The sequence below is a fragment of the Mycena indigotica genome (assembly GCF_014461135.1).
Source record: "Mycena indigotica strain 171206Taipei chromosome Unknown Mind.scaff0009, whole genome shotgun sequence".
NCBI lineage: Eukaryota > Fungi > Basidiomycota > Agaricomycetes > Agaricales > Mycenaceae > Mycena > Mycena indigotica.
This window is the reverse complement of record NW_023503008.1, coordinates 770,245-796,965: the sequence shown is the minus strand read 5'-3', so window position 1 is coordinate 796,965 and position 26,721 is coordinate 770,245. Positions and strand designations below refer to the sequence as shown.

Sequence of the window (26,721 nt, the reverse complement as noted above, 5' to 3'; positions counted from 1 at the left end):
TACTTGATGTTCTTGACTAATCCCAGCGAACGGCTCAAAAGTTGTGGACCTTGAACGGTATCCTTCATCATCTTCTTGACGTCGCCGAGGATGCGATGATACACTGGACGAGCGTTGGAAACAGTCCATCGGCTCTTCTGGCGCCAATGACAAATCACATAATCCATCTATGAAATGTGAGGACGGAAGCGAGGAAAAAAGACACCAGACATACGAGGGTTCCCACATATGCATAGACAGCAAACGGAATCTGATATTCGAATAGAGTGGGCTGAAGAAATGCGCCATAGCTTTCATGATTGAGAAACCACATGATAATCTCAGTCGTCGCAGGGTGGGCCAAAAAGGACTCGTCCGCAGTCAATCGCTGCGATGAGATCAGAGGTCAGATAACAAAGCGAGAAAGAGCGCACAGTCCGATAATCCTCAAGAAAGGCGAACCGTTCGCTCCACTGTTCGACCTGATCATCGATGTATTGCTCGCATTCAGCTTGTGTCCACGGTGCCTTGGTGGTAGGATTCGCTGTCCCGACGGTAGGTACGTTCATGTTTCGCAGGATGATAGCCTTGATGGCCTTGCACTGGTGACCACGCTCTCTCGACGCTTGGTCAGAAATCTGAAAAGCGTCGTCAAATGATATCGTTGAGCGATACGAGAGATGCTCACGTAAGAGGTCAGTTTGGCATCGTAAAGCTCCAGGAAATCTGTCGATAGTGAGGTTGGTTGTGGTGTGGATGGATGTTAAAAACCTTCAGATAAATGGATGGACGACGTTGCGTTGATATTATTTCTTGCTTCTTCCAGAGCATCGGAAAAACGATTGAAGCTTCTTCGGGGATGACTGAAGCCAGAAGAAGTCCAAACATCGAACTCGGTGGTGAAGCGAGCTATCTGCACGCAGGGGACCCATTGAGGATGTTCTCGCCGGAACTGATCATAGAATTGCGCCTTCACGAGATCACTCTTGGCAAGATGCTCCGACCATTCGTGAGCTTCGTCGTCCAACTGATCCTCGTCGACGAATGGCTCGGAGTATAGCTGTAAGGGGGGTAAGAATAGGTATTGACGTTGCGCAAAACCCCTTACACTATTTGCACTAGATGGAAGCGACAGTCCCGAAAGAGAAACACTTGGTGGTGGGCTGTTCGGCGTCCCCCACGGTTGACTATGAGTCAAGATTCAGTGTGATTTATGCGCAATACAAGCATTGATTACCATGATGTCGTGTTCAATGCCGTTCACCGTTGACTGGGAGGGAAGCATTTTTCGGGGATCGTACAATGAATTGAGGACGTTAGGATCATATTGGAAGACAAGCGGTGGGCGTGGTGGCGGGGGGAAAGTAGGACAACGCCCCAGCTGGAAGTGTCGCTGCCTTCTCATTAGTGTTTGACTTGTTACCGTTGTTGGAGAATTGAGTGAGAAGAAGTTTCGTGAAGTTCGCGTGACATTGGATGACCTAGACAAATAGACAACATCAGTCAGTCGCAAGGAGAAACGGTGTATAAAGTTACCATCTGCAGTGTATTTGGATTGTTGAGAGTATTCTGGGACTGGGGCATAGTAGATGCATATTCTAGGCATAGATTGAGACAGATTAGTTGTAGGGAGAAAAACCGACCAGCAAGATCGGGCGCGGGGCCTGAAATTGGAGAGAAAGGTCGATTCTCCTCCATGAGGGAGGCAAGTTGGTCGTTGCCGATTGCGTTTGAAGACATGTGAGATCACAGTGGGTGGTGGAATGAGTCAAAGAGAGAGCCAGTGCGAGTCACACATTGATGGTTGATATATATGATTGCGTGACCGAATTGTCACAGGAACTGTCACGTTTTCACCTTAGCCTGAGATCCTTCAAGTTGCGAAGTCTCCTCCAACTCATTACGGTGAGCCTGTCGGCCACGGTATCGCCAGCAGCTGAAGGGGAATCATAGCAGTCCGGTCGACACAGTCGAACTAATTATCTATGGACTCAGTGTCCCATCCATCCGCCTCACCAGTGCCAGGCAACCCTGCAGACGCGTCAACTCCTCTTCTTCACTCTGTGTTATCGGAAGGAAGAAGCGTTATTGTAAGTGTTTGAATCTACTTCTATCTCAAAACCCAAGACATGCAGAAATTAAACTTGCGAAATACAACGTTATCTTTCCCCCACACCGAAGAAGGGGCCGACCGTATTCTTCATCTCCTCCAAGCCAAGAAACAACGGTGCATATCGGAGGAGAAAATGGTTGAAATACGAATTCACGAAGTCCTGCAATACCTCGACATTTTGCAGAGAGAATTGAAGGAAGTCAAGAGCGACCTTGTAACTGCCAAAGATGACATCGCTCGCGCTCGCCTGGCCATTCGCTCTTTGGGCCTTCCGGTTGGCGTAGCCGACGGGATATCTGAAACCTGCACGAACTGTATTTCGGAGGATTAACCTTCGCAAACACAGAGCACCCTCTGTAATTAGAGTTGTTTGTTCTCTCCCTCGTCTCTCTCATCTGTTTATTTCTCCCTCCTCCGAATCTTGTTGACTGCCAGTGTACCAGTATTTCATCTGTCGTAGTGTAACCGGCGATAACTCATATTTCATCCTTGTATCTCCCCTACGCTCGTGCCTACTGTAAGAGGTGTCGACACTAATTTGTTTGTTTTATCTTCCGAGACGCATTTCGGCGCGCCAGTGCGCGGTTCGTTGATACATTTCAGTTTGTGTGCAGAGGAATCAAAAACAAATGCAGCAGATGTAGTAGTAGTAGACGTAAGCTAAGCAAAGCACCCCCAAAGACCCTGTTTAGTCGATCTCCTCCACAGCAGACGTGGTTTCCGTGGCGGCAGCCGTTGGTTGGGCGGTCGAGGTTTCTGTTGTCTCTTCCTCCTCTTCCTCATCAACATCGAGACCAAGTCTGTTTGTAGCATGTTAGACCAGTAAAAACGAAAAAAAAAATAGGAAAACTAACGCAATCATTCGGTGGATACGCTTAGCGAAAGATGTCGGTTCATCGAGAGCAAAGCCAGAAGTGAGCAGCGCTGTCTCGAAGAGCAGATAGGTCAAGTCGCGAACAGACTTGTCGCCCTTGTCCTCCGCAACCTTACGCTTGAGCTCCTTGACGATGGGGTTGCTCGGGTTCAGTTCGAGGTCTTTTTCGAGGCCATATACGACGACATGGATGAGTCACGAAGTGCCTGCGCCTTCATGATACGCTCCATGTTGGATGACCAACCGAATTGGCCAGTGACAAGAACGCAAGGAGAGTCGGTGATGCGGTTGGAGATGACGACCTTCTCGACCTTGTCGCCAAGAGCATCCTTGACAGTGGTGCAAAGGTCGCTGAAGGCAGCAACCTCAGCCTCACGTGCCGCCTTCTCCTCTTCCGTCTCCTCAAGCTCCAGACCCTCTTTCGACACACAGATGAGCTTCTTGCCATCGAACTCCTTCAGTTGTGTGATGGCGTACTCGTCAATGGGGTCAACGAGCAGCAGAACTTCGAAGCCCTTCTTCTTGAGGACCTCAAGGAATGGTGAGTCGCGGGTGGCCGCCAAAGATTCGCCGGTGAGGTAGTAGATGGATTTTTGGATTTCGGGCATGCGGGTAATATAGTCTGCAAAGATTATTAGATGAGTTCATAAGCAAGAAAGGAAAATATACCTTTGAGCGAGGTCTGCTCCTCAGACGACTTGGTCGAGAAGAAACGCAGGAACTCGGCGAGTTTGCTTCGGTTTTGGGCATCTTCGTGGATACCAAGCTTGAGGTTCTTGCCGAAAGCCTCGTAGAATTTGGTGAAGTTGTCCTTGTCCTCCGCAATTTCAGCCAGAACCTCCATGCACTTCTTCACAATGTTCTTGCGAATGACCTTGAGGATCTTGTTCTGCTGCAACGTCTCACGGGAGATGTTGAGGGGCAGATCCTCTGAGTCGCAGATACCCTTGACGAAGTTGAGGTATTCGGGAATAAGCTCCTCCAGTCGTCCATGATGAAGACACGGCGGACGTAGAGCTTGATGTTGTTGCGCTTCTTCTTGGACTCGAAGAGATCGAAGGGTGCCCTGAACATGGTCAACAGGGAAGCAACAGATTGAATAACGACTTACCGCTTGGGAATGAAGAGGATGGCCTTGAATTGAGTTGACCTTCAACGAGAAGTGCTTGACAGCAAGATGATCCTCCCAATCGTTGGTTAAGCTCTTGTAGAACGACCCGTACTCTTCAGTCGTGATTTCTGACGGGTTGCGAGTCCAGATGGGCTTGGTTTTGTTGAGCTCCTCGGTAGTGATCTTTTGCTCCTTAACCTTCTTCTTCTTATTGTCTTTCGGCATCATCTTCATCCTCGACCGCCTCGATCGGCATCAGCCTCCTCCTCCTCGTCATCCTCAACTTCCTATAGATCACGTTAGAACAGATGTAGGAGAGGGGAAAAGACTACTAACCTTCTCGACCTCCTTCGTGACAGCGAGTTTGATTGAGTAAAAAATGAACTCGGACTTTTTCGCGACAATCTCCTTGATCTTCTTCTCCTCGAGGTACTGGAGTTGGTCCTCCTTCGGGTACAAACGGATTTCAGAACCACGTCCGATTGGGGGGTTGACGGTGTCGAGGGTAATAGTGAAGGTCCCACCAGCGGCAGACTCCCAAATGTATGGCTCGTCATCGTTGTGTTTGGAAACAACCTGAACAGACGAGGTAGGCAGAGTAGAAACCGACACCGAATTGACCAATCATGGAGATGTCGGCGCTAGAAGAGAGGGCCTTGATGAAGCCTCTTGTGCCAGAGTTGGCGATGGTACCGAGATTGTTCACCACATCAGCCTTGGTCTGGCCAATACCCGTGTCGTGAATGACCAGCAGCGTTTCTCCTTCCCACTCACTCTCCATCGCGTTGTTGAGCTTGCGCCAGACTCTGTTTAGTAGCCGAAACAGCTTTATTACTGCTTGCGATCTTGGTCCCTTGGTCCCTGAACCGCTTGAGCAGGGTAGCATGTTCGCCCTCAAGCACCTTGCTGCGATCCCGAATCACCCGAACCTCCTTCAACTCCTCGTTGTCCGCTTGCCCAACAAAATGAGACTTGTGAGCATTCTGATCTGGGCAGACGTATGTGGAGATCATCCCAATGCCTGCTGAGACGCAAGCTGGTCGTGTTGTTTTTGCAGCGACACAACCGATTGTAATGCAGTTTCCTTGTCCCGTGCCGCAAATTTGAAGCTCCAACGCATCAACCTGTATGAATAAAGTCAACCTAGCGAAACAATGCGAAGGAAAAACCCACCTTGGCTTTCAAAGTCGCTCTCTCGCTTGAAACCTCCCTCGCCCCTTTCTCCAGTTCTTGGATTCTCTCTTGGTTGGCTTGATGTGTCGCGTCGCAGGGCTTGCAGCCTTGCCAATGCTTTTGCCAGCGCATCTTCCAATTCCACGTTTCGTGCCGACCACACTCAACGTTGCAGCCTTCTCGCGGCCTCCACTTGAGCCCCATTGAGTTTCGCCCGCATCCGGTCTCGTCCCCCTTCCACAATCGACAGCTTCTCCACGAGCACCTCCTTCTCCACACGCACTTGTCCATGGGCACCCCCTCGCTTTGGCCATCTGTACCTGGAACTCGGTGTTGTTCCGCCTCAGCTCGTCCATCTCCGAGTCGCGCTTGTTCGCATCTCTCGTCAACGCAAATTCCGCATGGGCTCCGTGTAAGATGTTGGGAGCAGCGGCAAATGTTTCGGGTAACGCAGCGACCTGTTCAAGGACTTCATTTCGCAAGGCGAGAACCTCGCGAGCATTCGAGCCAAGGGACTTCTGTCCGCCAGCAAGGTTATTAACGGCTGTCTTGATAGCGAGGACATGCTCGTTGGAAGGTCTGGGTGTGAGGGCACGTGACCATTGGCAGGTGGCTGCTGTGGCTCTGCTGGTGATCAACAGGGGCATTGTCTTCTTCCGAATCAGAAGCGATACTGAGACGTTGTCGCTTTTCTCGGCCTTGTGTTTTGAACGGTGTTGATTCCGCTGTTGGCTGCTCTTGGATGAGAGGTTGGGGCTCGGGGAAGTCAATAGTGGCACTCCTGCTGGTGGCTTGAATGTGAATGCGCCAGGTTTGAACTCGGGGCCACTGTCAGGGGAACCTCCCTTTCGGCCCGTAATCGACCCGATTCCGACTCCGGTGATCGCATCACCGCCATCAATCGCATCACCGCCCCCGCCTGGCGATCCCCCTGGGACCTGGCCTGCGACATGGCGCAGGCATACTGCACGGAGCAACGATCAACCTTGGCGCGTCAAGAGCGCAGTATATAGTTCAGCTACCTAGCAGGCGGACCCTTAGAGTTTCTTCTCTTTGGATCCTCCCCTGCTAGGTCAGCTTCCTTTGTATTTGCTTACTGTTATTCACTCTTTGGATCCTCCCCTGCTAGGACCTTGATCTCAGGCCTCCAGGGTTGCCCTTACAGCAGAAGAAACTCTCTACGGGATCAACCGGACAAGATTGCTAGGTTCGGCGCTGACTCAGGCTCGGAATACGAGTCCGTTCCGCCCTCGTCACCGCCCCTACCACTTGTCCCCTCCTCCTCTGTCACTCCTGTCGTCCCCCGACCTGTCATGCCTTCCGGAGCTACTCCTGACGCTGACACTCGGCTGGATGCACTCGAGGCGAAAATCGACCGCCTAACTGAGGCCCTTACTCTTCTCACCACCCAGGCTTCCGCTGCCGCTGCCGCCGCTAACACTGCTGGCGGACCCCAAACAACACCACCCCCGGAGACGTCGATTCCGACTCCGACTCCGGTTCAGGGCGATTCCGAGGCCCTCTTTGGCGACATCAACCTCGCCTCAAAATTGGTCTTACGACCAAACCCTCCGTTCACCTTCAACGGCGATCGGAAACGCGGCCGCGTTCCTCTATGCGGTCCGCACCTCGCCCGCCTTGCCCCTGAGGCCTTTGTGGTCAACGGAGAGGCGAGTGAGGAAAAGGCCGTCCGCTATGCCATGTCGTTTATGGCAGAAGGACCCGCTCAGCAATGGGCGGAGCGCCACGGAAGCAAAGCCCCGTTTCCGTTTCCGTCCTGGGGCTCGTTCGTTTCCGAGTTTCGACTCCGGTTCGTCGAGGAGAACGAGCAAGATCATGCTCTCTCCAAACTGGAGACTTCCGCCTATCACATGGGCACAAAGGATGTCTACCAGTACACCGACGACTTCGAGGACCTGATGGACCTCGCCGGATTCGAAGACGCGTTGGTCAAGGTGACCAAGTTCCGCCACGGACTTGACCCCCTGATCAACAACGGAATCACGTCCTCGAACGACCCCCCGGACCTCCGGGACTACCTTAGCTGGCGCACCCGGGCCTTCCGTCAATACGAGGCCCTGGTCCGGGCCAAGCTGATCAAGTCAGCCGCCCCCAAGACGCCTGGCGGTTTGATTCGGACTCCGTTTCCGGTCAACCGCATCCCGGCTCCGGCCCCTTTCCGCCCGGTGGCTCCGGTCGTGCCACCCGCGGCCCGCGCCCCCGCTCCGGTGCCTCCAGCTCCCGTCCCCATGGAGTTGGATCGCACTAGGGCTCGGGGTGCCCCTCGTCGCGCCTGCTTCAGGTGCGGCGACCCAAACCATCTCGCCCGGGATTGCCCCCTCCCCGCGGACGTCCGCTCAATGGACATCCTCGATGAGGTGATCCAACAACTCGGTGACGAGATGTTAGCGGAGTTGATCGCCCGCTACTCCGACACAGCTGCCCTGCCGGAATCAACAGCGGAGTTGATGGCTGGGGAGGATTTTGTCCCCCGCGACGAGTGACCGGTGTGCCCTCGTTCGCGTCCATAAATCGTTTCGCCCCCTTGTATGATGAATGCACTCATTTGCCCTACAACGAGCCAGAAACGAAAGACATACCCTCCCCATCAATTTCCGATAAGGCCCCATCAATTTCCGATAAGGCTGCATCAATTTCCGATAAAGCCCATCAATTTCCGATAAGGCCTGTCACCCACCTCCGTCGCCTCACTGCCTGGGAAAAGAAATTACCCAAGCAGTACACTGTTGCTGCTGCCCCTGGAGTGAACTCCCTCCACCTCCCGTTGGAGCTAGAGTCCACTACCAGCGCACTCAAGCTCTCGCTTTCCGGTCTGGTTGACTGTGGTGCCACCTCTGATTTCATCGACACAAACTATGTCACTAGGAATGGCATTCCAGTCCGCACTCTGGCGCAACCGATTCCGGTCTTCAACGTCGATGGCACTCCAAATGATGCCGGCTCTATCAACCAGATCGCGGACTTGGTCCTACGCTACAAAGGCCATTCCGAGCGTGTTCAACTCGCCGTCACTCATCTTGGTAAACAAGACCTCATCCTGGGGTACTCCTGGCTGCGGAAGCACAACCCAGAGATCGATTGGGAAACCAAGGAGGTCAAGATGACACGGTGCCCCCGTGGTTGCTCCACCTGCCGCGAGGAAGAACGCGTTGAACGGACCGAGTTGCGGCGACTCCGGTCGCTTCAGAAGCGTCTCCGCTCCGGCCCGTTCCCCTCGGTCTGCGCCATGGACCTTTCTGGGTCTGATGACGGAGACGATTCCGTCTCCGGTGACGACTCCGGCCTGCCTGATCTGACGCCGGACTCCGGCGACGACGATGACGATGGTCAGCTTGAAGATGGTGACCGCATCTTCTACACCTCGTTCCGCCCCTCGGAGGAGATACGCGCTGGCAGTACTGTCTCGCAACGCCTGGCCGAAGCCTTCGCCAGGAACTCCGCCCCTCCGCCCTCCGAGATCCCGGACTGGGCTAAGGAGTTCCAGGACGTCTTCAACAAGGAGTCCTTCGACACGCTACCGGGCGGAGAGCCTGGGACCACGCCATTGAACTCGTCCCCGACGCTAAGCCCACCAACTGCAAGGTGTACCCCATCTCGCCCCTCGAGCAACGCGAGCTCGACGCGTTCATCGAGGAAGGGCTTTCGACGGGCCGGATTCGCCCCTCCAAGTCTCCGATGGCGTCTCCGGTCTTCTTCGTCAAGAAGAAGGACGGAGGACTCCGCTTCGTCCAGGACTACCGTGCTCTCAACGCGATGACTGTCAAAAACCGGTACCCCCTTCCGCTGATCAACGACCTCATCAACCGGCTCAAAGGCGCTCGTTACTTCACCAAACTCGGCGTCCGTTGGGGCTTCAACAACGTCCGGATCAAGGAAGGTGACGAGTGGAAAGCGGCTTTCCGGACTAACCGAGGCCTGTTCGAGCCCTTGGTGATGTATTTCGGCCTGACAAACTCTCCCGCGACGTTCCAAACGATGATGAAATGACATTTTCCAGGATCTCATCCTCTCCGGAGACGTCATGATCTACCTTGACGACATCCTGATCGCCCATTCCGACCTCCGGAAACACCGGCAGATTGTCCAGGAGGTCTTACGGCGACTCCGGGAGCACAAGTTGTACCTTCGAGCGGAGAAGTGCGACTTTGAAAAATCGTCGATCGAGTACCTCGGAGTCATCATCTCCCACAACCACGTCGAAATGGACCCCGTCAAGGTCGCAGGCGTCTCCGCTTGGCCGACTCCGGAAAACAAGAAGGACATTCAGCAGTTCCTTGGGTTCGCTAACTTCTACCGCAGGTTCATTCGGGACTTCTCGACCCTTGCGCGCCCTCTTTTCGTGCTCACCAAGAAGGACCAGCAATGGACTTGGGGCGACGCGGAGGCCTCCGCGTTCCAAGCGATCAAGGACGCGGTCACCTCGGACCGGTCCTGGCGATTCCGGACGACGCACGGCCTTTCCGACTCGAGGCGGACAGCTCTGATTATGCGACGGGGGGTGCTTCTTTCACAATCCGCCCCGGACGGGAAGTGGCACCCTGTAGCATTCTATTCCAAAAGCTTAAATGATGTCCAGCGCAACTACGAAATCCACGACAAGGAGATGCTCGCGATCATCCGTGCACTCGAGGAGTATAGACACTTCCTCGAGGGCGCCGCGCACCCTGTCGAGATTTGGACTGACCATAAGAATTTGGAGTACTTCAGGAAGACGCAGCACCTCAACCGGAGACAGGCCCGGTGGTCTCTGTACCTCTCCCGGTTCGACTTCACGCTGCACCACAAGCCTGGCCGCGATATGGGTCGGCCTGACGCCCTCTCCCGGAGACCCGACCACGGAGTCGATTCCGACAACTCCGATGTCGTCCTTCTGCGGCCTGAACTCTTCCACGTCCGCGCACTCGAGGCGTTTCCGTTTCCGGTCCCGGCTCTGAACTCCTCCGCGACATCCGTGATGCCCTCTCCGGTGAGCCTGACCTGGAGGAGCCCGTCGCACTAGCGGCCCGGCAACTTCTTAAGGTTCAAGGTCAAGCTCGAGGCCCCCGCTCCTCACGTTCTGACGAGTGGGCCGTCTCCGGCGGTCTTCTCCATTTCCGAGGAAAGATCGTCGTACCAAAGGACAAGGACCTCCGGAGACGCATCATCGAGCTCTGCCATGACACTCGAGTCGCCGGACACGCAGGTCGCTTCAAGACCTTGGAGTTGGTCTCCCGGAACTACTGGTGGCCCCAGATGTCTCGCCATATCGGCCGGTATGTCGCGACCTGTGACTTGTGCTGTCGCACCAAGGCACTCCGGAGACTTCCCCACGGAGAGCTGCACCCGACGGAAACACCCCCAGAGCGTTGGCACACCGTCTCCGTCGACTTCATCGTCGAGCTTCCGGAGGCCCATGGGTACGACGCGATCATGGTCGTCGTCGACACCCTCGGAAAGCGAGCCCACTTCTCGGAGTGCCACACCACGGTCGACGCAGTAGGAGCAGCTCGCCTCTACTACCGGACGTCTGGCGGCACCATGGGACTCCGGGAAATATGCGTCTCCGACCGCGGCTCGCAGTTCATCGCGGACTTCACCCGAGAACTATGGCGTCTAATCGGCATCAAGCCTGCCACATCCACTGCGTACCACCCGCAGACGGATGGCCAGACGGAGCGCGCGTCAACCAGGAATTGGAACAGTACCTGCGGATCTTCACCAACTATCAGCAGGACGACTGGGATGAGCTGATTCCGGCCGCGGAGTTCGCTTACAACAACCACGTTCACTCCTCCACCCAACAAGTTCCTTTCATGACGGACACGGGACGACTCCCGCATGGGCTTTGAACCCGGAGTCCGTTCCGCCATAGAGTCAGTGAACGAGTTCCGCGACCGAATCGCCACTGGGGTTGCCGAAGCCAAGGCCGCGCTTACTAAGGCCAAGGAGGAGTACAAACGCGAGCCGTAGTGGTAGTATTTAGCCTAAATCCAGTAGGTGTACCTAGGAAATGCATTGCCTAGAATACTAGGTACAGCCAGAGACTATGTACACCTAGAGCTTTAGCCTAGTAATCCTCCCTAGGCCAAAGCATTATTTTAATAGGAATACATATTATTACTCTTTATCTGGTATTCTATTACCTAAGCTAGTGCACCCATTTATATAATGTTTTTAATGTGGAACCATTTTTGATTGCCATCAGTACTTTTGATGGCTATATTACAATACATCATTTTTGTCCAAATTAGGATTGTTATTGACATAGGCCTTCCCAACTATATACCGGGTCATCGGCCTGAAGAAAAGGAGTTTAAAGTATTATATATGTATTAATATTAATATTATAGGTATTATATAACCATTTATTCCATCATTGATGCTATATTGATCCAGACACCTTGAGATGATTCTAGCCTAGATCACTGGGTACACCTAGGCTAGGTACATTTAGTATCCTAGGCAATGCATTTCCTAGGTGCACCTAAGCCAGGAGGCTAATTCTTACAGCTATGGGTGCAAACGCTACTACGACCGGAGACGCACTCCGTCTCCGGAGTTTAAGGTTGGCGACCGTGTCTGGCTGGATGCTTCTGACATCAGGACGACTCGCCCCTCGGAGAAGTTCTCCCACCGCCGTCTGGGACCATTCAAGATAGTCGCGGAGATCAGCAAAGGTGCCTACAAACTCGACCTCCCTCCACGCTACTCGAAGCTCCACCCGGTCTTCCCCGTCGTCAAGCTCGAGCTCGCTCAAGACGACCCCTTTGATGGACGCCCTGGCTACGACCAGCCCCCTCCGGACCTCGAGGACGGAGTCCCGGAGTGGGAAGTAGACGAAATCTTGGACGCTAGAATCAGGTATAGGCGGCTGAACTACTTCGTCAGGTGGAAAGGCTACGACGCGTCGCACCGACCAGTGGGTCCGCTTTGACCGCGTCTTCGCCCCAGACAAAATCGCGGAGTTCTATCGTAGGTACCCCGGCAAACCACGGCACATCGCCTCCGCGACCTTCGACACAATTCCTTTCCGATCTATGCGTCGGGGCGCCGCATTCAAAGGGGGGGGTGATGTCAGGGGAACCTCCCTTTCGGCCCGTAATCGACCCGATTCCGACTCCGGTGATCGCATCACCGCCATCAATCGCATCACCGCCCCCGCCTGGCGATCCCCCTGGGACCTGGCCTGCGACATGGCGCAGGCATACTGCACGGAGCAACGATCAACCTTGGCGCGTCAAGAGCGCAGTATATAGTTCAGCTACCTAGCAGGCGGACCCTTAGAGTTTCTTCTCTTTGGATCCTCCCCTGCTAGGTCAGCTTCCTTTGTATTTGCTTACTGTTATTCACTCTTTGGATCCTCCCCTGCTAGGACCTTGATCTCAGGCCTCCAGGGTTGCCCTTACAGCCACGGTATTCAAGCCAAATGAAGGCTTGGACTCCATCGCAGCAGGATTTAGCGGAGTCCCCAATGAAGGCAGGCGAGAGTGTGTGATCAACGGCGCTTTCGGAGGAGGGGGCGCGCCAAAGACAAATGGCGGAACAGGATCAGCGAAGACAAACGGCTTTGCATGCAGGTTTGAGGCGTAGGACTGCAGGTTGTCGGAAGGAAAGACAAGAATGCGCTTGAGCGGGATTATGTGTTGTGAAGTTGCCCGAAGTCGCTCGAGAATGTGGCGGGAGAGAAAGACCTTGAGGGTGAGCTGGTGTAGTATTGATGCATCGCCTCTTCCTCGCTTGGATTGGAAATCATGTCGTCGTCGAGACGTGATTGTATTGTCGGGCGGACGAGGGAAGTGAGGAACCCGTCTCGGTTGGTCAGCCAACCTCATGTCCATCGTTGTAAACGTCGTTCAGCCCGCTCTTGCCGAGCCCGCTCCTAATCTGAGGGGTTCGAAAAGTCGCACAAACTCTAGAAGAATGGTCAGAAAAAGATTCAGGTTCAATCGGGCACTGACCTCGTCCTCAGAAGACTCTGCAACCCGATACTGATGACCACCGTCGTCAGAACCCGTCCATTCGTCCCACGTCAACCTGGTCTAATTCCATATCCTGTGACTCATCTCCAGATGCAATTGGCTCTGCATCAATCCGCTCATGTATCCGTCCACCATTTGTCACGGATAAGACCCGGCCCGTCCGCTCCGGCGCTGGTGTCGGGCCATTGCGGGCCCGCAACACGCAGCACGTGACGACGGGGAACATGCGCCCCAGTAGGAGGAACGCACACGTGGGAAGCACGTGACCGAGAACGACGCGTCGAGCCGTCGCCGAGCCCAACTCGACACCAGGGGAATGGGGAGGAGTGCTAGGAGGTCAGGAGTAGCGCCTGGCCCGCAAGGGATGTGCGATCGTCCCCTCTGCGGCCAGGAACGGGAGCGAGGGAGGAGGAGGAAAGGCCAGGGTGTCCGATCACCCCCTTTGCGGGCCAGCGTATATAATGCGCGATAGTGTACCCTGTACTCTATCGCTTAGATCGTCTGAAGAACTACCTTACTCCGTGCGAGGAGACGCTATCGACTCATCGGGCCCGACACGACCCGATTCGAACCTTCGACCACCGACTACGGCAAGGGACCGAGTTCACGGGCCCTTTCGGTTTCGATCTACCCCGCCCGCCATACTTGCGGGCCCGACTATTCGTCTGTTCTGTTCCCGGGCGCGTTCTTAGGAGAAGTCCTTGCACGGCCCGACCCGCAGTCTGACAGAATCTAAGCGATCCCCCTACACCCGCAACAGAATGGGACGCTACCACCGTTATCGCACTCCCGGCGTGGGCTACGATCGTGGCTATCGTCATCGCCTCCCTTGCCTACCTATACGGGCGCACTCTCGAAGCCCAACCCGTGGTCTTTAACTGCGTCCTCTACGGGAGAAAGGAGCCCGCCCTGAAGTGGGGTACCCCTAGGCGGGTCTCCCTGGACGAGCACCATCGGCACATGGAACACGCTTGCCCGGCCCATGGCGCCGGGCCCGCCGCAAAGCGCCGACGCCTCAACAACTCACCGCCCCTCCCCGCGTACGGCCGAACCCCGGTCCGAATCGTCTCGGACCGCCCCGCCCCGGCACACTCTGCCTGATGAAATGGGGCACACCTCCCTCCTCCACACGAGCCCTGGGGGCCGCTCTTATCTCTTTCGTAATCTGCTCTACTTAATCTGTGGCGGGGCCTCTGTCCCCAGTAATAAATCTCTTTCTTCCTCCATCACAACAACGAACGAGCGCAAGATGAATCGATCGATTGCAAGACAGCGAAAAGGAATACAAAAAAGTCAAATACATAGACAAAAAAAAAAAAAAAACACGATACGGTCCGAACCACCACGGGGGCGCCCTACGAGAGAAGGCCGATTTGACAGGGCGCGCGAACGACGACAGCAGACGAGAGGATGAGGATACCCGAACGCCGAGACCCGAGTAGACGGGGAACTCCGGCCGAGGTCGCCGAAAGACGACCAACGACCCGCCGAAGCCTAATCCAGATCCATCATGTCGAAGCTCAGGCCGTCCTGACGGCACACATTCGCATATACCTCTCGTTCAGCGGCCCGACGCTCTAAACCCTCCGGCGTTTCCCAGAATCCCGACCTCTCTCCTTCGGACCGGTGGATAGCCAGAAGAATGGCGCCCAGATAGCGGCACACGTCGGCGACGTCCTGCGAGGCAGTCAGGGACTCCAGCGAGTTTACCAACCGGAGGTCTGCGTCCAGGGAACGCATCGACGACAACTCCGCGAGTGCGCGGGTCCGAGCATCCGGGAAGCCCCCGTCGGCCGAATGAACCGCCGACTGTTGCAGCAACAGCACGCCCAACGGAGACAAGCGCTGATCGGCGGGTACCGACGGGTCCCCATGCAACCGGCGAGACTCGGCAATGGCCCGATCCAAGTCCCATCCCCTCCCGAACCACAGGGAGACTCGAGGGAACGAAGGCACCTGGAAACCCATGGTGGGATAAGAAAGAGGGTGGGTCTCACCGGCAGGAACGGATGACCGGGACGATGCCTCTCCTAATGAGCGATCCGCGACAGGGGAGGCCGGCCGGCGGAAAGTGGGGCGGGGCCTCGGCGGGGGCCGACTTGACGATGGTGGGGAGACGGCGGCGGGTGCGAACTCGTTTCGCACGGGGACGGGGAGGAGTCCCGAGAAGACGCTGACGAAAGGACGACCGGGCGGCGACGACGGCCCGAAGAAGGCCCGACCGTCGGGGTCGGGCTCCGCCCGAACCGATCCTCGTTTGATCGGGGCAAATAGGAGAACAAGAAGGACCGGATGCGGGACCGAAGCGGACAGCCCGACTAGATCAGCGAGCGGGGATCGGAACGTAGCAGCGCAAACTCGCCATCCTCGACTTGACGCTCCCAAAACTCGAAGGAAAAATCGTGCAGAGCCGCGGAGCGAGCCTTGTACGCATCTGCAAAAGACCGCCAACGCAGACAAGCACGATGGAGCGGGCTGCACGCGTCACAAGCCCGACGCACGGGACCAGGGAGTTTCTGGGGAGAACTATCTGGGACGCCCCACACGGTGCACAAACGATCGTGGGCGATGCAATACTCACAGCGAGGGGAAAGGGATCGGATCACTGTTCCCGGTTGACGAGGGGCTCCCCTCGAAAAAGCGCCAGCTGTCCAGTGGATTCAAGACGAGGGGCCAAGGGGGTGCCGAAATCCCGTTGCAACGGGGCAGGCGACACGGCCGGGAGAAGGAAGAAGGTCGAGGGCATCCGTAGCCGACTCGTGTTCAGAGGCGTCGATCCCCACCGAAGACAAACGACGAGGGCCGGCGATCACCTCCACATCCGAATCCGAACCCGAGTCGGAAGGTAGGAAAAGTAGGGTCGAAACCGGCGGGGCACCATCCCGTTCCACGTCGACCTCCATCGAAGACGAAGACCGCGCCCGAACCACCGGAGTAGGGGGAACGCGTTTCATAACCGGGGCCGTCGACTGGAATCCTCCGGATCACTCTCGGTGCTCGGGAATTGATCATCCAACCAGGCCGCCAACGGGAGAAAGCTGAACGAAACACCCGCTTCCGCCTCATCCAACGAGGGGCCGTCCGAGAAGGCAAACTCCTCCCGAGGATCGGGCAAAGAAACCACCCGGATGAAGGACGACCACCGGTCGGCATGAAGGAACGGCGGCACGAGAGATGGAGGGAGAGGACCCAGTAGTCGGGCCAGCGTATCGGGCCGAGCTACGTTCTCTTCGGGAAACACGCGAAAAGCGGCCACGTGGGCTAGGACGAGGAATCGATCTGAGACGAAGGAAGGGAGACCGACAGAAGCGGCGCAAGACAAGGCGTGAAGGATGAGGCGCTGAACGGAGCCAGTCAGCACGCGGCCGAAAGCGCACAGAGAGGGAGACATACCACCCAACGCCACAGACGGGGAAAAAACGAATCACTGGGCGAAGCAGCGTCGGCAGCGAGGAGGTGCGCAAGGAGGCCACGGCCCAGCTGTCCAAACAAAGGGCGAACATCCTGAAGAGAGCCGTCCTCGCGACGCCAGACGAAGGAGGAGGGGAACGATCGAACAGAACACCGAAATAGAGGTGATGGGGCCCGAAGACCAGCGGCTGCCACAAACCGGCCTTCATTAGGCGGTCGACCTGCACTGCCACAGGATTCGGCGGGAAAGACGACGGCCGCGGGGGGCGCTGCGGGGGGAACTGGGAGAGCGGGAGCTCGATGTGAACGGACTACGGGGGCCAGCAGAGGGAGTAGCTTGGAGGAATAGTCGACGGCTTGAGACGGGGGCAAGTCCTCCAACAGGCGCAGGGGCTCGAACAACTCCCGGTACGACGGGTCTCGCCCTTGCGCGATGGGCCAGGAAGCAGGAAACTCGACGAGGGACATAGAGGCGAAACGGACGAACAGACGACCCGGCTCTGAGGATGGGGGAACCATCTGAGAACTGAGAGGGGGCAATAACCCGGAGCGGTACAAGTTGGGGGACGACATAAAGAGGATTAGAAGGGGAAGCCCCGGCTTATATGGGGAAACGAACGCGTTCTATATCGAACTCGACCGAGGCGCGCAGCACAGCCTACTCGCAAGCAATACGAACAAAGGACGCGCAACTGAATTGAAAAGGACCTACGCTATACCGCACGTGACCGCGGTGAAACACTTGATGGACAGGAAGAATCGATCTGCGGACGCCACGAGGCGTCAGAAGCCGCGGGAGATTAAAATGCGCAGCCGAAGCTTAGCTTAAGCTTATGGGCTGGATGGAATTTGCGATTGGAAGGACGAGCTAGAGTCAAAATTAAAACCCGAGAAACCGGGGCGACCGAGCCACGCCGACTCGAGACGAGTCGTTCCTAGGGAGGGGGTGATGTCACGGATAAGACCCGGCCCGTCCGCTCCGGCGCTGGTGTCGGGCCATTGCGGGCCCGTAACACGCAGCACGTGACGACGGGGAACATGCGCCCCAGTAGGAGGAACGCACACGTGGGAAGCACGTGACCGAGAACGACGCGTCGAGCCGTCGCCGAGCCCAACTCGACACCAGGGGAATGGGGAGGAGTGCTAGGAGGTCAGGAGTAGCGCCTGGCCCGCAAGGGATGTGCGATCGTCCCCTGCGGCCAGGAACGGGAGCGAGGAGGAGGAGGAGAGGCCAGGGTGTCCAATCACCCCCTTTGCGGGCCCGCGTATATAATGCGCGATAGTGTACCCTGTACTCTATCGCTTAGATCGTCTGAAGAACTACCTTACTCCGTGCGAGGAGACGCTATCGACTCATCGGGCCCGACACGACCCGATTCGAACCTTCGACCACCGACTACGGCAAGGGACCGAGTTCACGGGCCCTTTCGGTTTCGATCTACCCCGCCCGCCATACTTGCGGGCCCGACTATTCGTCTGTTCTGTTCCCGGGCGCGCGTTCTTAGGAGAAGTCCTTGCACGGCCCGACCCGCAGTCTGACACCATTAATATTATTGCCCACAATGCCGCCAACGGACTGCAGCGATAACGCCGCCGAAAGCCTTGAAACATGGCGCGAATGACGAGCGGTTTGTACACCATCATCCGTCCTCGTCGCAGTTTGTTCTGCCTGATCGTTGGTGACAAAGCTGTCCTCTTCCGTTTCGTCCTCCTTTCGTAGCACCCAACCCCAACCCGCGCATGAAATCAGGTCTGCTCTCCCTGCTTTCTGGTCGAGAAGTGGCTCGAGGTGCAGTAAGTGACGGCATGGACATCGGGACTCGTCCTTGTGGTGCGTGAATTTTAAGTTGCGCGCAAGAGGCGCATCGTTATTAGAGTCGCTTAATGGGTGTTGGTCCGCCAGCAATAATGCATCTGGCCCGATTACTCGTCGATATATTGGTAGACGTTGGCGGTTGCGCAAGAGATATGCTGTAGCCATGACGATTCGTCGTGAATCTTGGAGGTTGAAAGCGGGGGCCCGGGGAGGGCGGAAGACCAGTAAATGGCGGCTGTGGTCGAGGAGGAATTGATGGTGCGAAGGTGCGAGAGAGCCTGTGGCTTGAGCTTGCTACAGCTTGTTCAGTTTGAAGAAGAGAAAAGCAGAATCGGCTAGAGAGGAGATCTGCCTTTGTGTGAAATCTAGACACGTAGACAAAATGGAGTGGAGACTGACCGTGTTTGCTGACGGCTACACCTAGAACTGCTTTCGGGGGCGCCTATACTGGGTCGTCGTGTATTCCTTCCAGAGAAGGGAGTGCCCTGGACAAGTAAAGGAGGCGGGACGAACTGCTGGCCACCCAGCAGCGAAGGTATTGAAAAGTGACCATGCTGCATTGCGGAGGGAGTGAATGCGGCAATGCTGGCGCTGCCTCGGTGTGTGGGTTGGGCAAATTGGGTTCGGAGGGGAAACATCCCTCCCTGCAAAGCAGTTGGGAGCGCCATGGATGGGCGGCTTGTTGTTGTGGGGGTAGATTCGGCCAACTTGAAGCCAAAACGGCGCACGAGAAAGTAGGTATTGCAAATCGCTGGAGAGGAATATAACTGAAAGGGTGTTAGTTGACGGCGCAATGAACTCAGAACGGAGGACGAGCCTGAGCGAGAGCAAACGAGAGTGAGGTCACCAGCCAAGATGACAAGATCACATCACGAAGTGCATGTGAGCGATTTTGGTGAATGCAGAAGCCAAATTCTACTTCCAGTTCGAATAGGACAACTTGAAGGTTAACTCAAGCAACAACTATTAGTTTTGGCGGAGAATAGACTTCGAGGCGTGTTTACTACAATGGTTCTCTGTCTACTAGTAGTTATGCCTCGAGACTGCGTTCGCGTTGTTCCTCCGAGTCGGAATGGTCCGAGGATACCTCTACAATCTCCATCGAAATGTCGTCAACTTGAACCGCTCCGATAGCTCTGTCGAGAGCACGAACGGCAACCCGCAAAGAGACCAGGAGGCCACGAGCTTGGGATCGCGCAGTGGTGAGGGCACCTTCCGCTGCGAGAAGTAGTTGACGGTCTGTGGCGTGCTGGCGGGTCAGAACGCCCACTTGGGTTTCGAGCTGGACAACTTGGTTGAGCGTGGACTCGCGGCTACGGATAACTTCGGTGATAGTGGCCCTGAGCGACGTAATCTTCTTGCGTTTTGCGAGAATATCGTTGTCGAGGTAGTGGATGTGCTTTTGACGAGCGGCAGCATCGATTTCCAGGAGTTTTGTCCGTCGCTTCTCCTGATCCAACTCTGTCTCCAACACCACAACCTTCAGCTTCTCTGCTTCGATCTCCTTTGTAAGACGAATGCGAATGTCTTTAGTCTCGTGTTCGGCCGCTTGTCGTGCGTCACGAAGGGAGTTTTCGGTTTGACTGAGAGTTTTCGAGAGGGCGGCGTGAGAGGTGAGTAGGGCAGTGTGATCGGCTAAGATAGCTTTGTGAACCTTCTCCAACTTCTCGTAGCCCTTGACTGGAACATTGTCAGTCATTGCGTAGAACGAGCTGAATGATATTACCTTTTCCCTCGGCTGACTCCTGAGTTGTAGAGCTTCTTCCACCACTGGCGGCTATGCTGCGGCTTGTGTCAGTAGAAGAATAGTGGGCGGAGAACAGGGATGAACATACAGACGAGGAAGCAACGAGGGGATAGGCGCTGCTTCGTTGACGTTCGTCTGAGCCGTGACAACACCAGTGTCGTTGGGAGTGAAGAGGCTCTGACCCTGGCTTTGACCGTCGTTCGAAGACTCGGAACCTGGTGTCGTTGACTTGCCAGTGGCTGCACTGGCAGGGGTCTTGTTGGGAGAAGGACGGTAACGGAAAGCCGCATACTCAGACACGTTGTCAGAGCTTCGATCGTAGTAATTCATGGTAGTCACGGTTGGGTGCGGAAGGGATTCTGGAGGATTTCGGCTCCAGAGTAAGGCATTTAAAAGGAATCGGCTCTATTGAAGGATGAGCGGTTCCATCAACCCTCAATGTAGCCATCAATAATGCCAGACCAACCGTAAATTCGCCAACAGATCGATGTATTAACATTCTAAAGCACTTGGAATTGACCGGCATATTATTGACGACATCGCATCCAGGGAGGCATACACAGTTCAAGTAAGTTATTAGCACGAACGGAGAACTTCAAAAAACTTGAACAACAACAACGAAGTCAACTACTATTGTCAAAGCCAAGGCTAACGCGTATAGCTTCATCGCCATGTAAAGAAGCGTCATCATCACTACCTTGAGTTGAATCCGACTCGGAGTCTGAACCGCTTTGCCCATCCACGTACTCAAGATCAGCACCCTCCTCTCCCTCCGTATCATCATCCTCCATTGAGGGCGCTTCAAGTTGCCTTTCTTCATTGATGTCCTCCATCTCGACATCCTCAGCTGCAGCGGTCGCTTCGAGATCGTCACTTTCGTCTCGGAACCTAGCAGCAACCTTCCGATGGCCGATGGCGTTGGTATGGTATCGCATTAGCATATCTCGATCAACGACCCTAGAAAGAAATAAGTGAGCTGATCATAGTCGCAGAACGAACTCACATATTAGAATAATAGTATTTCCAATCTTCGTCATGCTCTGTCCTTCGGAGAATCGCAGATTTTGGAAGATAGTCGCGTGTCCGTCCATGGTGAAACGCGGGTATGAGATGAGCACCTCGAACGACATCGCGCGGATCGAGAAAGCCGAAAGCATCAGGACTTTGGAAAGGCATGTAGGAGAGACGTGGCAAACGTTTTTCCCGGAAGCCACATGGATAGCTAATGTCTCTTTGCAACCATCGGACCCATAGGAATTCCATACGTTCAGCCTTTCTTGGCTGGTCGGCCAGAACGGCATAACAATGGAATATGCCCAGTAACTCGCCATACCAGTATCGGTGATGGTCCTCGGGGTCTTGTGCGTGAACGATAAGAAATTTGCGTGTCCGGGGATTGAGAACATCTTGATCACGTTGAACATCGTACGTGGTGTAGTTGACACGCAGAGTTGCGTGGGTGTAGATGAGGTCCCCTTGGATTACAATGCTGATAAGTTCCTCGTCGTTGAATTGTGTGTCGATGTCATTGTCCTCAAGGTTCAGAAGGCGCTGGCGGAGATGCGACTTGAGATGGCGGACAAAATCCTACCATTCATTAGAGGGAGGACGAGAATGAGAAAGATGGCAGACCTTGAGAACAGGGTCCTGTTCTGGGGGATCAATTTCCTGTAGACAGTCAGTATCCAAAAGAGTTCGCGTGGTTTAACAGACCATGCGATTAATGGGCGGGCCATCGCCTTCATCTTCGCTCTCGGTGGAATCACCCATAATGTCTGCTAGGTGCCAAAACGTTCGCGTTGAATTGGAGATGTAATGATGCTGCTCTGGGGGAATGTAAGCAGAATACCGGGGGTTAGCCTCTGGATGCAATGCCACTTGGAGCCTTCGTTGACGCTTGGAACGTGCCCGCGAAATGTGTTTGACGGTTGTTGCCGCTGGCGCGACTGGTTTGCTTCCTGCTGATTTGAAGCGTTTTCTGTTCTCCCACATCGTTCGCATCAGTCTCCTCCGTCGTTCATGAGCAGCAATTTGACCGACATGGTTGCGTTTGTTGGTGCGCTTGTAGAAATGCTTCACCAGCCGATGAGCCAGCTCACCCTAGGTAAACTGTCAAATCTTCCCATGAGAATGTGGCAACTATTCACGTTCTGTGTCGAGGTAGAGTCGGTGGTTCCGAAGCGCAGAATGGCATCAGGATAGTCGGGAAGGGCGTGTAGTTTATAGGTAATCAGATTGAAGGGCTTTTCGAGCTTTTTAGTTCTCTGCTTCCCCGGGCCTCTCTTGGTTGCTGGAGGACGGGTTGATGAAGGCACTGTTGATGACTGCGTCGACACCCCAGCGGCTGACCCGTCAACCACATGTGTTGGGCTGGTGGATGGGGCTTTCTTTTTTGTTCTCCGGCGTTCTTCTCGGGGTAGCTCAAAAGTTTTGATGTCGGCTGTTTCCCGAGCAAAGCGTCGAATAGTCGAACAGAGAGTCGTAGTAGCAGCGCGAAAAGATTCGATTGACGAGGTCGTGTGCATGCGGAGCTTGGCGTAACCATGCCAGAGTGCAAGCTCGAAGCACAACTGATCGACCAGGCTTTGATGCGACGGGAAAAGTCCTTCAAGAACCGGCAGAATACACTGAAACAGTCAATACTGCATAGCAGAAGTGATTCCAACAACTGACTTGAAGGATGTCTTCGTAGTCACGGGCGGCAGCGTATTTGAGTTCTGACACATTATGGCTGAACGAGCGAATGGTAGCAACGACCGAAGGTAGGAATTTGGCGAAACCTATTCAACATGAGAAAGATGGAGCCGATAGATTTGAATTGAAACAAACCGCTGATCAAATTCGTCTGTCTTTTTAAAAGAGTGGAGCATGCGAATAAAATGCACAATAATACTTTTAGCAACACCTAGTTCAATTTCATGTAAAAGGTCTGGAACGAACATGCTGAAGAGGTTGAAGGGAGTTTTCGGCGTGTCTAGTTTCGAGAAAGCGTTCTAGTAAGAAATGAGAGATGCATTGGGGGTGCATGGAGAAACGAACACGAGTAGGGACCCAAGAGTCTTTCTTCAAGATAGCATTGAGGCTGGAGCCAATAAGAGAGTTGCCGTTGCTGAACATAGCTTTTCTTGCGTCCTCGATGGTGGCACGTCTCGGATGATTATCGATACGGACATGCTTCCTGCGCTTCATGTCATTGACTGTTCCAGTTTCGGATATTTTCTTCTTTTCTACGAAACAGCGAGGGCAAGGCTTTCCACCAAGACTCCTAATAGTCGCAAGAAGAACCCTGTTTTCTGGTAAGTGAGAGATATTTGAACAGGGAAAATTTTACTTCTCAGGGTAGTCGGCGCCATAGATGAAAAGCGGAAAACAAGTCGAATGATACCATCCCAACACTTGATTTTGATACCATTGTCGTACGCGTCCATGAAGTTGTCGGAGAGGAGGAGGTTCCAGATTTCATGGATCAGCTCCCGCTTGAGGTGGGTGTATACCTCATCAGGCATGTCACATCCATATTGCTGTCTGTAAGAATCACGGACAGAGTCAGGAAGCTACGAATCGTGGATAAGGCTGTATAAAGGAGAAGTCAGAGCATCTTACTGATGCGAAGTACGCTTGATGAAAGCCCGCTTTGGATGTCGGCTTGCCACGAAAGTCTTTAGGATGATTACCGAAGAAAGTGTAAGCAGGCCACAGCGAGGCCGTGCCAAATTGAGCCAAATGAGTTGCGTCTGACCATTCCATGAGAGCCAGAACGATGCTCTCAACAGGATCATCAGCAGTTTGCGGCGGTGGAGGTTGAGGGATTGCATGATATGCCTCGAGCATTGCGGCCGACGTATAGATTTCGCCGAAAACCTCCTCGTGGTTTTTAGGAAGGGGGGGCAGTCCATGTTCATCGACGATAGTAGGCAGCTCCTCTGTGACAAAGTTGGGCATCGTTTCAGGCATCGTTCCATTCTGCGGGCCCGGGGCTGCTCTCAGGGAGAAAGGTGTCGTGTGCAACTGCTGGAAGAGAGGGCCTTGAAGTACTTCTTGGATAGGATCCAGAAGTGGGCGATAATAGATATTGTCGACGATGAAGACTGGCGCGTTACTTTCTGCCTGGTGGACGCCGCCGACGCATGGTAGTTTGAGCATAACTGCTCCGCGACTCCATTTGTCGTTGATGCCCAGTGGTTCGACGCCGTGCTTATCGAGCTTATCCAGAAACTTCTGGGTTGAAAACGGTGTAGGGAGCTCGCTTAATGAGACCCCATCGGATTGAGCTTCTGCGTTTGGAAGGAGGATGTTTTGAATAAAGCGGTCAAAACCCGCAATAGATTGGGGGTTTTCCTCTTCGACATGATATTTGATAAGGTGGGCGACAGACGGGTTGGGAAAAGGATAAAACCAAGGCTCCGTTGGGAGTGGTATGCTTTCGGAAGATCGTTGGTCGTGCTGGGCGACCCGATACAAATCCTTGGGTTGAACGAAAGCGTCAGGATCATGCGTGGGTCGGCGGGGATATACTTTATAGAGTCCAAACTCGTTTGGCTCCGTCTGTAGCCACTGTTGAGACGGTGCTCCTGGTGGTGCTGCATCGATTTCTGGTTGAGATTGAGACGGAGGGAGAGAAACCGGCCCAACGCCGGGATTTGTGAGAGCTGAACGCAAACGTCGTAACCTCGGAGCTGGCGGAGGCGCTGCATCGTTGAATTTCGCGGGAACACGCGTCCGTCGGCGCAGGTAAGCCACTCTTGCGTTTTACGGGAGGAGCGTCATCGATGGGAATCTATTGCATGTGTGAGAGGGACAAAGACTCCGCGAGAGACACCTACAACTTGAGCTGGCCCAGGAGGCGCGGGAGGAGGGGAGGCTGAGACATCATGATGTGTTTTTGCTCTTGCAGCAAAATCTTCTTGGACCCGAGAAACGTGCATCAAATGCAGCCTTTTGAACCCAGAACACGCTCTGTCATGGTTGGTTTTGGCTTCACCGAGGTTTCGGAGCGGACGCTGACAGAGTTCGCATGCGTATCGTTGTTTGGGCATGGTTTGAACTTGAAAGCCTGAGCTGACAAAGCCGTCGCCCGGCCGGCACCGCGTGACCTGAATTTTCGGATCGGCCTTCGGTACCGTCTGCAGCGAACTATAATTAGTTAATGTAATCCATCAGTAGAAGAAGGTCGTTATTGCCTTCCGTGTCGAACTCAATGTTATTCACCCCCAAACACCGCTGCAAGACTTTACTATAAGAGCGACAACGAAAACTATTGCCACCATCTATAATCCCCTAATGTCCTATACGCCTGCCGGTCACCACTCTTCCAATGGCCCGCCGCCAGCGGCCCCGGGCCAGCCACGGTGCGTGACCGTCGTCGATGCCTCATTACTATGCTAATACCACAGTAGCAACTTGCCAGTGACTCTTGTGCATGTCCACCAAAGACTTCTCGGCGACTACCATGCCCTCCACGAACAACATATGCTGCTCTCATCCGACTTCCACTTCCTCCAACTCGTCTACAATGAGCTCCTCACCTACTCCATCGATCTGCACGAGGATCATTGTCGCCTGACCGACATCGCCAACGGCCAATTCATCAACATCTTCGACCTTCACAACGAGTTGGGGGCGTACTCGAGCGTATATCAACGAGCTGGAGGACAAAATACGCCGCCTCACCCGCCAGTTAGATGAAGAAATAGCGCGGTCCAATGACGAGATACAATCTCGGAAGGCGGAGGTGCTGCGTCTCAATCGTCTGTTGGCTCAACAAGACGCGGACATGCTGGGAGGTGGCGAGATGGACTCGGAGAGCGTCAACCCTGAGGAACTGATGCAGATGTATGTTGGGGAGAGCCTTGGCCGCCAACTCGACTAAGAACACCATCCTTTTGGACTTTTTCACTACATTCATTCACTTAGCTAGTTAGCTGTACTCAAGCTGTACCGCTATTATCGACTCGGACAAATGTTTTTCAAGTTGTGACTCGGATGTGCCAATCAAACAAATCTTCCTCTTCCTTCCACTCTGACTCCTCCAACAGCAAGCCGCGTCTGGTTCGACCTCCCCGGGGAATGGGCGAATGACTCTGCGATCGACATGGTTGAATTTTGCACTGGCAGAACTTGAAGACACTCAGACTGTTACGTCTATCTGTCAGACTGCGGGTCGGGCCGTGCAAGGACCTCTCCTAAGAACGCGCGCCCGGAACAGAACAGACGAATAGTCGGGCCCGCAAGTATGGCGGGCGGGGTAGATCGAAACCGAAAGGGCCCAGGTGAACTCGGTCCCTTGCCGTAGTCGGTGGTCGAAGGTTCGAATCGGGTCGTGTCGGGCCCGATGAGTCGATAGTGTCTCCTCGCACGGAGTAAGGTAGTTCTTCAGACGATCTAAGCGATAGAGTACAGGGTACACTATCGCGCATTATATACGCTGGCCCCGCAAAGGGGGTGATCGGACACCCTGGCCCCTCCTCCTCCTCCTCACTCCCGTTCCTGGCCGCAGAGGGGACGATCGCACATCCCTT

At 54.6% G+C, this 26,721-nt stretch overlaps 2 protein-coding genes across 2 annotated transcripts; both read right to left on the bottom strand.

Moving 5' to 3' along the window:
• Window positions 1–2,780: 2,780 nt before the first annotated feature.
• Window positions 2,781–5,897, bottom strand: MIND_01008300 (HATPase-c domain-containing protein; the record flags this gene model as incomplete). The annotated part of the gene is made up of 9 exons (XM_037366679.1): window positions 2,781–2,892; window positions 2,947–3,127; window positions 3,166–3,588; window positions 3,636–4,032; window positions 4,078–4,321; window positions 4,376–4,653; window positions 4,688–4,883; window positions 4,945–5,201; window positions 5,571–5,897. The coding sequence occupies 9 exons, from the start codon at window positions 5,895–5,897 to the stop codon at window positions 2,781–2,783; spliced, it is 2,415 nt and encodes an 804-aa protein (XP_037216073.1).
• Window positions 5,898–20,826: 14,929 nt separating this feature from the next.
• Window positions 20,827–23,320, bottom strand: MIND_01008200 (uncharacterized protein; the record flags this gene model as incomplete). The annotated part of the gene is made up of 9 exons (XM_037366678.1): window positions 20,827–21,160; window positions 21,207–21,790; window positions 21,836–21,871; window positions 21,917–22,264; window positions 22,303–22,830; window positions 22,877–22,983; window positions 23,033–23,048; window positions 23,089–23,196; window positions 23,243–23,320. The coding sequence occupies 9 exons, from the start codon at window positions 23,318–23,320 to the stop codon at window positions 20,827–20,829; spliced, it is 2,139 nt and encodes a 712-aa protein (XP_037216072.1).
• Window positions 23,321–26,721: the final 3,401 nt, after the last annotated feature.